Here is a 13,246-nt window from a genome sequence, read left to right on the forward strand (position 1 = left end):
AATACAGGGCTAGGGGGTCCCACTGTTCAGCTTTATGCTTCACCCATTCTCTGTTCTTCATGTTCCAGATTTGCAGTCTTTAGATTTCACTTTTTACAGAAAATAACCCCCCTGACTTCTATGGTAGAAGGGAAGAGAGGGCAGAAGTAATATGTAGTACAGAGGAGACTTAGGGATCCAGCCTTACACAGCAAGCTCCAATGAATCTGTTTCGGGGTCTGATGCCTGACTTCTGCTTTTTCCCAATAATTGGTACCTCCAAAGTCCAGAGGCTTTCAGGGGATGGGCTTCTTGTTGGTATTCCTCTCTGCTACACTTAATTTCTTCTAAGTCAGTCAGTTACCACTTCTCTATCTACTATCTTACACATATTTTTTACTCTCTCATCTATTATATTCCCTTTATCCTTTATGCCATTTTTATTCATTTCAGTGGTGTATTAAAAATGAATATTTTTGACCATTTATTACTATGTTTGACCATCTCATTGCAACTGAATTAAATCTACTGAGGGTAGGAAATTTGTCTGGGAAAAGGAAAAGCCTCAGGTAATTCTGAGACTAGCGAGATTTGAGAATCACTGTCCCAGTTTATTCATCTTCAGATTCACCAAGAGACTGGGGAGCTAAAATCCTAATAGTTCTACTGTCCCTAAATTACCACAAGAAGAGAAATGAGTTTATCAACCTGACCTATGAAAGAGTTTGAGGAGGAAGCGTTTGACCACTAATTTAATCTTTAGTAAAACTGAGAGGACAAACTTGAAGGTAATATGTGAAATCTGCTGAGTATTAGTAAAACAGTAATGATAAAATTATAGTCATGATAATGAAGAGGTTTAAACTGCCAATGATAGACCAGATGGGATTCTTATATATATGGGGCACCAAGGCACAAAAAGTGCTCTGGGAAAATCTGAGGCTTGGAAGCCACTTTCTGCTTTTCTTAAGGATGCACTTAGACCCAAGTCTGGTTGCCCTCCTGGTGTTACCACTTGTCTAAGGATGCCAGGATGTGGATAGCTAGATGTGGTCTTGGAACACCACCTCATACCAAAGCAGGTATTCAGAATGCCTAGAGGATGTCCAAAGTAGGTCATGGGTTTTGAAGTCCAGAGTTTAAAGGTAGGAGGAAGATAGGCTTTTATAAATATTAAAGCAGTCCCTAATGAAGTTACAGTTCAGTGTACGTAAGCTTTATTCATTCTAATTGGTCAACGGTTCCTTATATATAGTTTTCCAGAATAGTGTGAAAAAGTCAGTACCCATAACAATGACCAGGAAGTTAGCAGGCAGCTGGATAAGTCGAGATATTAGATAGTCTTTGAGACTAAGGTTTTCTACTGTAGGGGCTTGCATGGAATCAAGACAAGGTCAGATCTTACAAATGATTGCATAAAATCAGGTTTCACCAACATCTACACTCTACAGATACTTCAAAAGTCTTAAGACAACAGGAGCAAGCATCTGGTTTTAGTGGTAGATATGTTACTTATTGATCTTTCTTATTTATTAAAAACACTGGAGGGAAAAAATAGATGAATTAATTACTAGTGTATGTCTTTCTGAAAATGTGTTCAAATTCTCTAACTCTGGTTTCCTTAGAAAGAATATTCCTTCTATGATCAGTGCTGAGGGTTCCTGTTGTAGTTATCAAGCATCTGTCCATTCCTACTCTTTTTTCTTTTCCAACTTTCTTTAAATAAAGTATCATATAAATACCCAATAAATAAGGAAGAAAAGTTGCTTTCAATGAGAGAGGCTAGCGATGGAGTCTGGAACCAAATGCCAAAATCTATACATTTTTTGCAAAGGAGCCTAAGGATGAGGCATTCGTAGCTTCAAATAAGAAGATATATAGGTATATGCAAAAAAGCAAGCTTGATGATAGAACTGCTCAAGGGCTGGAAGCTTGTATTAATTGATAACCCATGGTCTAGAACATAGCTGCCTGGGACAGAGGAGATGCGCAATAAACACTTTGTTAAAAAAAAAAGTTTCAAAGCTTCTTTAAGAGTCCATTAAGGGAGTTCCCTGGTGCGTTAGTGGTTAGGGTTCTGGACGTTTCACTGTCATGGCCTGGGCTCAATTTCTGGTTGGGGAACTAAGAACTTAAAAGGCACGCCGTGTGCTGTGCCCTCTACCCCCCCACCTCCCCCCCGCCATCCCCCCCCACTCCCCGCCAAAGATTCCATCAAAATAACAGTTGGGAGAGTTGTCTGAGTCAACCAGTTGGGAGAGTTGCCTGAGTCAACAGTGGATAAGTCTGTGTAAAGCACACTTTTGTCCTTAGGGACACACAAGCATGCCAGTACACATTCATCCAAGAAGTACATGGCATTCCTGATGAGGGATCAATGAAGCAACTCTTGACACCTTACTGACAAGCATACAAAGGATAGTCATAGGAGGCAAAGCGAAGAGAGGCCATGACCAAACATCCTATTAACCAGCACGGCCTCACAGATGCCCCAGGGGAAAACAGGCAAGAAACTGGCTACAGAAAAGTAGGGAAGAAGGAAGGAGCAGGAAGAAGGACACGTGCAGGCAGGTAAATTCAGGAGCGTGGGATCCCAGAGTCAATGAGAACAAAGAGGCATGAGACACTAATGCTGAGTGGCAGGCTGGCTGCTCACTGCACTGTTTGATAGCGTTGCTCTCTGCTGGATTGTGGGAAGCACTGAAGCTACAGATATTGACCAACATAGTGAGACATAGGTGAAATAACCAGGGAAAACCTGATCTAGATGATGCGGTGGCAAGAGGACTAGGAGAACACATAAACAACTTGCCCAAGCGAAGAGCGAGTGGACACATTAATGTCTGCCCATTAGAAGGAGAACAGTTACATGTCTCTGTTGAACCTACTTACCTCTGACTTGCTGTTCTAGACTAAGGATGACTGCCACGGCCTGATGAAGAATAAGGAGTTTTGTTTGGGGTTTTTCACTCTTTAAATGAAGCTGACACATTCGACCAAGCTCCTTGAATGCCTCATTAATATCTCGTACACGCAAGCGTTCTCTGGCATTGTTAGCCATCCGCCTTTCTTTCTCCCTTTCTATCTTCTGTTCTGGGTTCAAATCCTCATCTTCATTAGTACTGCTGGAAAAGAAAGTAACAACAATGTCCATTAGGTTCCCTATAAAGTAAGATATGCTAATTGCACAAAATTATAAAGTATAAAAATTAAAATGATCTATACATTTTATTATTTTTTAATTTTTATTATTTTTTTCAATTTTATTTTATTTTTTTTATTAGTTGGAGGCTAATTACTTCACAACATTTCAATGGGTTTTGTCATACATTGACATGAATCAGCCATGGAGTTACATGTATTCTCCATCCCGATCCCCCCTCCCACCTCTCTCTCCACCCGATTCCTCTGGGTCCTCCCAGTGCACCAGGCCCGAGCACTTGTCTCATGCATCCCACCTGGGCTGGTGATCTGTTTCACTATAGATAATACACATGCTGTTCTTTCGAAACAGCCCACCCTCACCTTCTCCCACAGAGTTCAAAAGTCTGTTCTATACTTCTGTGTCTCTTTTTCTGTTTTGCATATAGGGTTATCATTACCATCTTTCTAAATTCCATATATATGTGTTAGTATGCTGTAATGTTCTTTATCTTTCTGGCTTACTTCACTCTGTATAATGGGCTCCAGTTTCATCCATCTCAACAGAACTGATTCAAATGAATTCTTTTTAACGGCTGAGTAATATTCCATGGTGTATATGTACCACAGCTTCCTTATCCATTCGTCTGCTGATGGGCATCTAGGTTGCTTCCATGTCCTGGCTATTATAAACAGTGCTGTGATGAACATTGGGGTGCACGTGTCTCTTTCAGATCTGGTTTCCTCGGTGTGTATGCCCAGAAGTGGGATTGCTGGGTCATATGGCAGTTCTATTTCCAGTTTTTAAAGAAATCTCCACACTGTTCTCTACAGAGGCTGTACTAGTTTGCATTCCCACCAACAGTGTAAGAGGGTTCCCTTTTCTCCACACCCTCTCCAGCATTTATTGCTTGTAGACTTTTGGATAGCAGCCATCCTGACTGGCGTGTAATGGTACCTCATTGTGGTTTTGATTTGCATTTCTCTGATAATGCGTGATGTTGAGCATCTTTTCATGTGTTTGTTAGCCATCTGTATGTCTTCTTTGGAGAAATGTCTGTTTAGTTCTTTGGCCCATTTTATGATTGGGTCATTTATTTTTCTGGAATTGAGCTTCAGGAGTTGCTTGTATATTTTTGAGATTAATCCTTTGTCTGTTGCTTCATTTGCTATTATTTTCTCCCAACCTGAGGGCTGTCTTTTCACCTTACTTATAGTTTCCTTTGTTGTGCAAAAGCTTCTAAGTTTCATTAGGTCCCATTTGTTTATTTTTGCTTTTATTTCCAATATTCTGGGAGGTGGGTCAAAGATGATCTTGCTGTGATTCATGTTGGAGAGTGTTCTGCCTATGTTCTCCTCTAGGAGTTTTATAGTTTCTGGTCTTACATTTAGATCTTTAATCCATTTTGAGTTTATTTTTGTGTATGGTGTTAGAAAGTGTTCTAGTTTCATTCTTTTACAAGTGGTTGACCAGTTTCCTCAGCACCACTTGTTAAAGAGGTTGTCTTTTTTCCATTGTATATCCTTGGCTCCTTTGTCAAAGATAAGGTGTCCATAGGTTCGTAGATATATCTCTGGGCTTTCTATTCTGTTCCATTGATCTATATTTCTGTCTTTGTGCCAGTACCATACTGTCTTGATGACTGTGGCTTTGTAGTAGAGTCTGAAGTCAGGCAGGTTGATTCCTCCAGTTCCATTCTTCTTTCTCAAGATTACTTTGGCTATTCGAGGTTTTTTGTATTTCCATACAAATTGTGAAATTATTTGTTCTAGTTCTGTGAAAAATCCCGTTGGTAGCTTGATAGGGATTGCATTGAATCTATAGATTGCTTTGGGTAGAATAGCCATTTTGACAATATTGATTCTTCCAATCCATGAACACGGTGTGTTTCTCCATCTGTTTGTGTCTTCTTTGATTTCTTTCATCAGTGTTTTACAGTTTTCTATGTATATGACCTATACATTTTATCAAATGATAACAGCTACATTTAAATACTGTGTATTAATTTTCAATCTTTCCTTGATGTAAATAACTATATAGTTGAAATTATACCACACATTTAAATGTATTTTCACTGTACATTACTGCATAAAGACTTCTTCAAATTAGTGAAACACTTCATAAATATAATTTGAATGACCACATATTATAGCACCCTGCTTTTCCAAATATGATTAGCAGCATCAGTATTGTTGTTTAAAAACTTTACTTTTTAACATACTGTAATAACAGTGTTGCATTACTGTTAAAAATATAGCATCTCAGATTCTACTGAAAACCTACTGAATCAGACGCTTCATTTTAACAAGATTCATATGTACATTAACATCTGAGAAACACTGTCCTATTATATTAATGTATTATAGTTTATGTTCTTATGTTCTTTTCCCCAGTCCACTGAGGAGGAGGAAGAAAAGCTTAAGATACGGAATGAATGAAGTATCTCAGAAAACTACTACTTTCTGTTCCAGAAAGAAATATTACCATCAGCGGTGATGATTTTAAAAACACGGTTGAACTGGAACATTTTTTTTTGAGGGACAAATTTGCAAAAAAAATCCAAAGCCTTGTCTGAGGAGGCCTTACAAATAGCTGTGAAAAGAAGGGAAGCAAAAAGCAAAGGAGAAAAGGAAAGATACACCCATCTGAATGCAGAGTTCCAAAGAATAGCAAGAAGAGACAAAAAAGCCTTCCTCAGCGATCAACGCAAAGAAATAGAGGAAAAGAACAGAATGGGAAAGACTCGAGATCTCTTCAAGAAAATCAGAGATACCAAGGGAGCATTTCACGCAAAGATGGACTCAATAAAGGACAGAAAAGGTATGGGCCTAATAGAAGCAGAAGATATTAAGAAGAGGTGGTAAGAATACACAGAAGAACTGTACAAAAAAGATCTTCACGACCCAGAAAATCACGATGATGTGATCACTCACCTAGAGCCAGACATCCTGGAATGTGAAAAGTCAAGTAGGCCTTAGGAAGCATCATTATGAACAAAGCTAGTGCAGGTGATGGAATTCCAGTTGAGCTATTTCGACTCCTAAAAGATGATGCTGTCAAAGTGCTGCACTCAGTAGGCCCGCAAATTTGGAAAACTCAGTAGTGGCCACAGGACTGAAAAAGGTCAGTTTTCATTCCAATCCCAGAGAAAGGCAATGCCAAAGAATGCTCAAACTACCACACAATTGCACTCATCTCACACGCTAGTAGAGTAATGCTCAAAACTCTCCAAGCCAGGCTTCAGCAATATGTGAACCGTGAACTTCCAGACGTTCAAGCTGGTTTTAGAAAAGGCAGAGGAACCAGAGATCAAGTTGCCAACATCTGCTGGATCATCGAAAAAGCAAGAGAGTTCCAGAAAAATGTCTATTTCTGCTTTATTGACTATGCCAAAGCATTTGACTGTGTGGATCACAATAAACTGTAGAAAATCCTGAAAGAGATGGGAACACCAGACCACCTGACCTGCCTCTTGAGAAAACTGTATGCAGGTCAGGAAGCAACAAGTAAACTGGACACAGAGGAAACCAGATCTGAAAGAGACACATGTACCCCAATGTTCATCGCAACACTGTTTATAATAGCTAGGACATGGAAGCAACTTAGATGCCCATCAGCAGACGAATGGATAAGAAAGTTGTGGTACATATACACAATGGAATATTACCCAGCCATTAAAAAGAATACATCTGAATCAGTTCTGTTGAGATGGATAAAACTGGAGCCCATTATACAGAGTGAAGTAAGCCAGAAAGATAAATACCAATACAGTATACTAACGCATGTATATGGAATTTAGAAAGATGGTAATGATAACCCTATATGCAAGACAGAAAGAGAGACACAGATGTATAGAACAGACTTTTGGACTCTATGGGAGAAGGTGAGGGTGGGATGAGCTGAGAGAACAGCATCAAAACATGTATATTATCAAGTGTGAAACAGATCGCCAGTTCAGGTTGGATGCATGAGACAAGTGCTTGGGGCTGGTGCACTGGGGTGACCCAGAGGGATGGGATGGGGAGGGAGGTGGGAGAGGGGTTCAGAATGGGGAACATATGTAAATCCATGGCTGATTAATGTCACTGTATGGCAAAACCCACTACAATATTATAAAGCAATTAGCCTCCAACTAATAAAAATAAATGGGAAAAAAAAAAAAAAAAAGAACTGGACATGGAACAACAGACTGGTTCCAAATAGGAAAAGGAGTACGTCAAGGCTATATATTGTCACCCTGCTTATTTAACTTATAAGTAGAGTACATCATGAGAAACACTGGTCTGGAAGAAGCACAAGCTGGAATCAAGATTGCCGGGAGAAATATCAATAACCTCAGATATGCAGATGACACCACCCTTATGGGAGAAAGTAAAGAAGAACTAAAGAGCCTCTTGATGAAAGTGAAAGAGGAGAGTGAAAAAGTTGGCTTAAAGCTCAACATTCAGAAAACTAAGATCATGGCATCCGGTCCCATCACTTCATGGCAAATAGATGGGAGAAACAGTGGCTGACTTTAATTTTTTGGGCTCCAAAATCACTGTAGATGGTGATTGCAGCCATGAAACTGAAAGGCGCTTACTCCTTGGAAGGAAAGATATCACCAACCTGGACATCATATTAAGAAGCAGAGACATTACTTTGTAAACAAAGGTCCCTCGAGTCAAGGCTATGATTTTTCCAGTAGTCATGTATGGATATGAGAGTTGGACTGTAAAGAAAGCTGAGTGCCAAAGAATGAATGTTTTTGAACTGTGGTGTTGGAGAAGACCCTTGGACTGCAAGGAGATCCAGCCAGTCCATCCTAAAGGAGATCAGTCCTGGGTGTTCATTGGAAAGACTGATGTTGAAGCTGAAACTCCAATATTTTGGCCACCTGATGCGAAGAGATGACTCATTTGAAAAGACCCTAATGCTGGGAAGGATTGAGGGCAGGAGGAGAAGGGACGACAGAGGATGAAATGGCTAGATGGCATCACTGACTCAATGGACATGAGTTCTGGTAAACTCTGGGAGTTGGTGATGGACAGGGGGGCCTGGCGTGCTGTGGATCATGGGGTCACAAAGAGTCAGACAAGACTGAGAGACTGAACTGAACTGAACCGATACAGCCACTAAAAACCAAGCTGCAGATTTTGCAGCAAAAGACTACATGTGCTGTGTGATTCCATTTACAGAAGCTTCTAGAAAAGACCTAACGTAAGGGAGAGCAGATCAATGTCTGCCAGAGGATGACAGATGATGATTGATTATAAATGGGTATGAGGAAACTTTCTGGGCTGGCAGAAACATTCTACATTATTAATATCTAGATATATATTAATATCTATGATATTTATGTATAACCATATACATTTACCAAAGGACAAAAACTGTATACTTAAAATTGATGTATTTTACTATATTTTGAATTAAACCTCAATAAAGCTACCTAAAAGCAAAAAAAAACAAAAAGAAAAAAAGATGTTGCAGAAAATACTCATGGATAGGTGAAAAGGTTAAAAATACATTATTAAATTTAAAAAGCTGAAATTATAAAACTTATATCCAGTTTATTTCATATTTAAACTGTATTTACGGAAAAAAGATATTTCTTGAAAAGTAAACAGCGGTTAATTCAAGGTTTTTTTTGTGTGTTTTCTTGGTGTGCTTTTCTATAATTTTCAAATTTCTGTAATGAAAATGGACTAATTAGTTGGAAAAATATTGAGAAAAATGCTCTGGAATAACTTCTAGAAAATTCTATTTATATTCAACATTTCAGGAATAAATTACTGGGTAGAGTCTCTTAGAATCTGGAAAATCTGTGCACAAAAAATTGATATTCCACCTCCTCTCTAATACCTTGAGTACTTTAATAAAGGACAAATAGACAACAGATTTTTACTCCTAATTGTCAAAAAATAGGTGAAAGTATTCTTTTGATAATAGAGAATCACTAGCTCGCTGACTTCAAAGGAACCTTTCCAGATTATCTAGCCCAAAGGTTTCCAAATGTGGCCACTCATCAGCATCTTTAGGAGTTCTTCTATAGTCTTCAAAGGTCCCACTGCTGGGGATGCTTGGGCAGTGAGCTTGGGTCAGAAATGCACCTGCATTTCTAAAATGTTACACAAGTCTGCGATGCAGGGTTGAGAACCACTGCAACATCAGTGACCTCCCTAGTGACTGCTAATTAGCTGCAGAGTGGAGAAAAGAACCCAGGTAGTGCTTCATAAGAAAACCAAGAACACGTATATAAAATTATCATCATCATAAATTATTATAGTACCTTTAGTGATGCTTACAGCATGGGAGATAGTATGAAAAGAGCTTTATATGTATAATTTTCAGTTTATTCCCACAAGAATCCTAAATAGAAAACTTCTTTTAAGAAGGAACCAAACCTCAGGAAGTTTTACTAACCTGCCATGGTCATTTGACAAAATGTAGTGAAGCCATGATTCAAATCCAGGTTAGCCTTATTTTGTCCGAAGCCATGTTTTAAATTTACTATTATTAACTATCAAGTATAATTCTCGCTAACCCATTATACTGCAATTCTCAATTTCTGATGACCTATAACAGAGCTCAGCAAACTGGCCCAAGAGTCAGCTACCTGTTTTTGTAAATAAAATTTTATTGGAAGAGCCATGCCCATCCATTATGTATTTGGCTGCTTTCATGCAACAATGGTAATGTTTAATAGTTGCAACAGAGACTGCTTGACCCATAAAGACTAAAATATTTACTATCTGGCCCTTCACACAGGAAGTTTGCTGACCTGTATGATGAAAGGATGAATGATGAGGAGAGGTATAAATTATTCCCCTAAAGTTCTATTTGAATCATGAAACTGAAAGAATTGAGATGCCTCAAAGGAGTGGCCTCGGGATTCCCTGACCCAGTTTTGTCTTCTTCATGCCCTTGCACAACTGAATACAATGCATATTAAAATGATAGAATTATTTTAAAAAATAGGTAGCATTAGGTTGTAAGATTTAATTTTCCCCAAGAGAAACGTTAAAGTATTGAAAACAGTGAGACTGTCAAATATAAAAGGACAACTTTTAAGTATGTGAATGACAGAAAGGACCATGCTGGTTTTTTGTTTTTTAATTTATTTTTTAATTTTTTTGGCTGTGCTGGGTCTTTGTTGCTGGGCAGGCTTTTCTATAGCTGTGGCAATAAAGGCTACTCTAGTTGCAGTACACGGGCTTCTCGTTGCAGTGGCTTTTCTTGGCACATGGGCTTAGCTGTTCCACAGCATGTGGGAACTTCCCAGATCAAGGATCGAACCCATGTTTCCAGCATTGACAGGTCGATTCTTTACAGCTGAGCCACTAGGGAAGCCCTATGCTGGTTCTTTTAGTTAATCTAGCATACTTACTGAAATTTCCTTTGTATCATACTTTAACACAAAGAACAATTAAATTTTTTTACTTCTTTGGCTGTGTCAGGCCTTAGTTGCAGCCTGTGGGCTTAGCTGCTTTGCAGCATATGGGATCTTAGTTTCCCAACCAGAGATCAAACCCACATCCCCTGTACTGGAAGGCAGATTCTTAAGCACTGAATCAAGAGGGAAGTCCCAAAGAACAATGTTTTAAATATAAATAAATGTGATATATACCTATTACTGATAAATAGATATATACTAAGAAATAGAATGTACCACATGTATGAGTGCTCAGCTGTGTCTGATTCTTTTGTGACCCCATAGACTGCAGCCCACTAGGTTCTTCTGTCCATGGGATTTCCCAGGCAAGAATACTGGAGTGGATAGCCATTTCCTCCTCCAGGGAATCATCTGACCCAGGAACTGAACCTTTGTCTCCTGCATTGGCAGGCGGATTCTTTACCACTGAGCCACCAGAGGAAAAAAAAAAAAGACTAGGAGGAGGATGTATCTCAAATAAATTATCTCTTTTCATGTGGAACTAAAAGAAAAATCTGATGGAAGAATTTAGAAATCATTTGAAACTAATCTCATTATGTGTCAATATCCATATTTCAAAGCAGTCAAATCCAGTTTCTAGAACTTCTTGCCCAACAACAGTGCATGTGGAGTACTTCCTTTTCCATACTCTTTTCAAATTATTGTTTAAAACACGAGTTCACAAATTTCTTTTATAAAGAGCCAGGCAGTAATTATTTTCAACTTTATGGGCCATCTCTCAGATCTACTCAAATCTGTCACTGCACTATGAGAACAGCCACAGACAATATGTAAATAAATGGTGCATGGCGGTGTTCTAACAAAACTTTATTTATAAAAACAGGCAATAAACTAGATTTTGCCCAGGGGCCATAGTTTGCCAATCGCAGGTTTAAATCATAGATGAGGTCTTAACTTAAAATAATATACTTACTTAACAATATATAACATAATTTATTATATATTAATAATATATTTAATATACTTAAAATAATATATTCACATAATTATTGACAGATTGCATCTACCTACACTTGTACAATTTAACTTGTTTTAGCTATTTCGTTCTCTAGTGGTCATACAGACTGTGAGCACCGAGGGGAGAAAAGTAATTCTTTTTTACAGGCAGACCCTAAAATATTGTTGGAAACATGGAAAGCAAACTTAGAATCAAGCTTCACATGTCTCCTGTTTAGGGATGCTGTGAGGATTAAATGAGATGACAGACATAAAAGTCCCAACACAGTATCTAGAACACAGCTGACACTTTTCACCCATGGCAAGTGAGTGAAATATGACCTGGATGGTAACAAATACCTTGTTCTGCCTCTAGATGAAACTTTGATATCTTTTTGGGAGGATTCATCATCTGATTTCATGTCATCTGATGAAGGAGGTTCATGAAGGTTTTCATCTTTCTCTTTATTTTCAGTCTTGATTTCTGTTGGAACAACAGTTCCAGATTGACTTTGCAAGCCACCTAACAAATAGGCAAAGAACAAAATAAACATCCAGACTCATCTGTGAATTAGAATTAACACAGTAAAAAGCTTTCTTGATGGCAAATATCCTTAGTTGTTTTAGAGCAATGATGGATATCTGAAGATGTAAAAGAGTAAGCTACTCAGAGTTGCAAAGAGCATGTCCACAAACTTTAGAAAAAAATGCTTTCTAAAGCATCTGTATTAAAACAAACAAACAAACAAACAAGGTTGACCCTGATGGTGAGTCCAATGCTCACTTTCAGGTACCATTTAAAAATTAAACAAGGTATGAGAAACATTATGCATTTTAGAAACCAACTTGTAAGATGCTGCCAAGGTAAAGGAAATGAGCTTTAACATTTTCCTGGACAAACACAATAAAACAGGTATGGTTAAATATAATTGGGAAAACTTTACTTTGATGGTCTTTTATTACCTATATATTTGTACTTATTTATAAGGTCTACTATAACATTGGCCGCAGTTTGCTTTTTACAAGAATTATCTGTCTCTCCAACTAAATTATAATCTTCTAAACAACAGCTACTATCATTCAGAACTCTAAATATACCCAGAAATATCTTTCTCACTGCCTCTAGGGACCATGAAGACTCAGCCACGAGGGGAAGTGATTTAAAAAGAGACAGGACAGGGTCTTCCCTGTTGGTGCAGAGGTTAAGACTCTGTGCCTCCACTGCAGGGGGTGTGGGTTCAATCCCTGGTTGGAGAACTAAGATCCCGCATGCCTTGCAGTGTGGCCAAAAAAGGGGGAAACAGAAGCTAAGAAGATGACCAGTAAACACTGAACAACAGTTTGCACAGGGTTCCATCCACCAATAAACATCTATAATTGGATCAGCTAAACCGATCAAAGTACTGAACCCTAAATATCTACCCTGCACATTCATGCAGTAGTACCACTGTTTGGAATTCTAAGATGACTTTTGATTAACAGATGTCAATTTGACCGTGAAAAAGGCGACAGAGCTCCAAATGATACCTCTGTCTGCAGTACTGCTGAAAACCAATAATACGGTTACCTCTATAATTTTCCTGTGTTTTATGGTTCAAGTCTGTGCTTGAAGCAGTGACCGTACTAGACAGGACTGAATGATTGCCATTGAGACTGACAGAGTCTTCTCGATGAGTTCCAACCTAAAGTAAACAAACAAACAAAAAAGTTCATGGGACAGTAACTGTTCAAATTCTTTCACTGGGTTTAAGAGA

The 13,246-nt window shown here is 38.5% G+C and overlaps 1 protein-coding gene across 5 annotated transcripts in view; it reads right to left on the bottom strand.

Moving 5' to 3' along the window:
* Positions 1–13,246, bottom strand: part of TCF12 (transcription factor 12) — a 394,477-nt gene that overhangs the window by 10,921 nt on the left and 370,310 nt on the right. For 3 of the 5 annotated variants that reach the window (XM_065940082.1, XM_065940084.1, XM_065940085.1), the window contains 3 exons: positions 13,060–13,174; positions 11,853–12,015; positions 2,872–3,104 (listed from right to left, as the gene is read on the bottom strand). In XM_065940082.1, coding sequence (XP_065796154.1) covers positions 2,872–3,104; positions 11,853–12,015; positions 13,060–13,174 — 511 coding nt within the window. The remainder of the gene's footprint in view (positions 1–2,871; positions 3,105–11,852; positions 12,016–13,059; positions 13,175–13,246) is intronic. The other 2 variants (XM_065940083.1, XM_065940086.1) reach the window with 1 other exon arrangement.

This window comes from Muntiacus reevesi, chromosome 7 (genome assembly GCF_963930625.1).
Source record: "Muntiacus reevesi chromosome 7, mMunRee1.1, whole genome shotgun sequence".
Taxonomy (NCBI): Eukaryota; Metazoa; Chordata; class Mammalia; order Artiodactyla; family Cervidae; genus Muntiacus; species Muntiacus reevesi.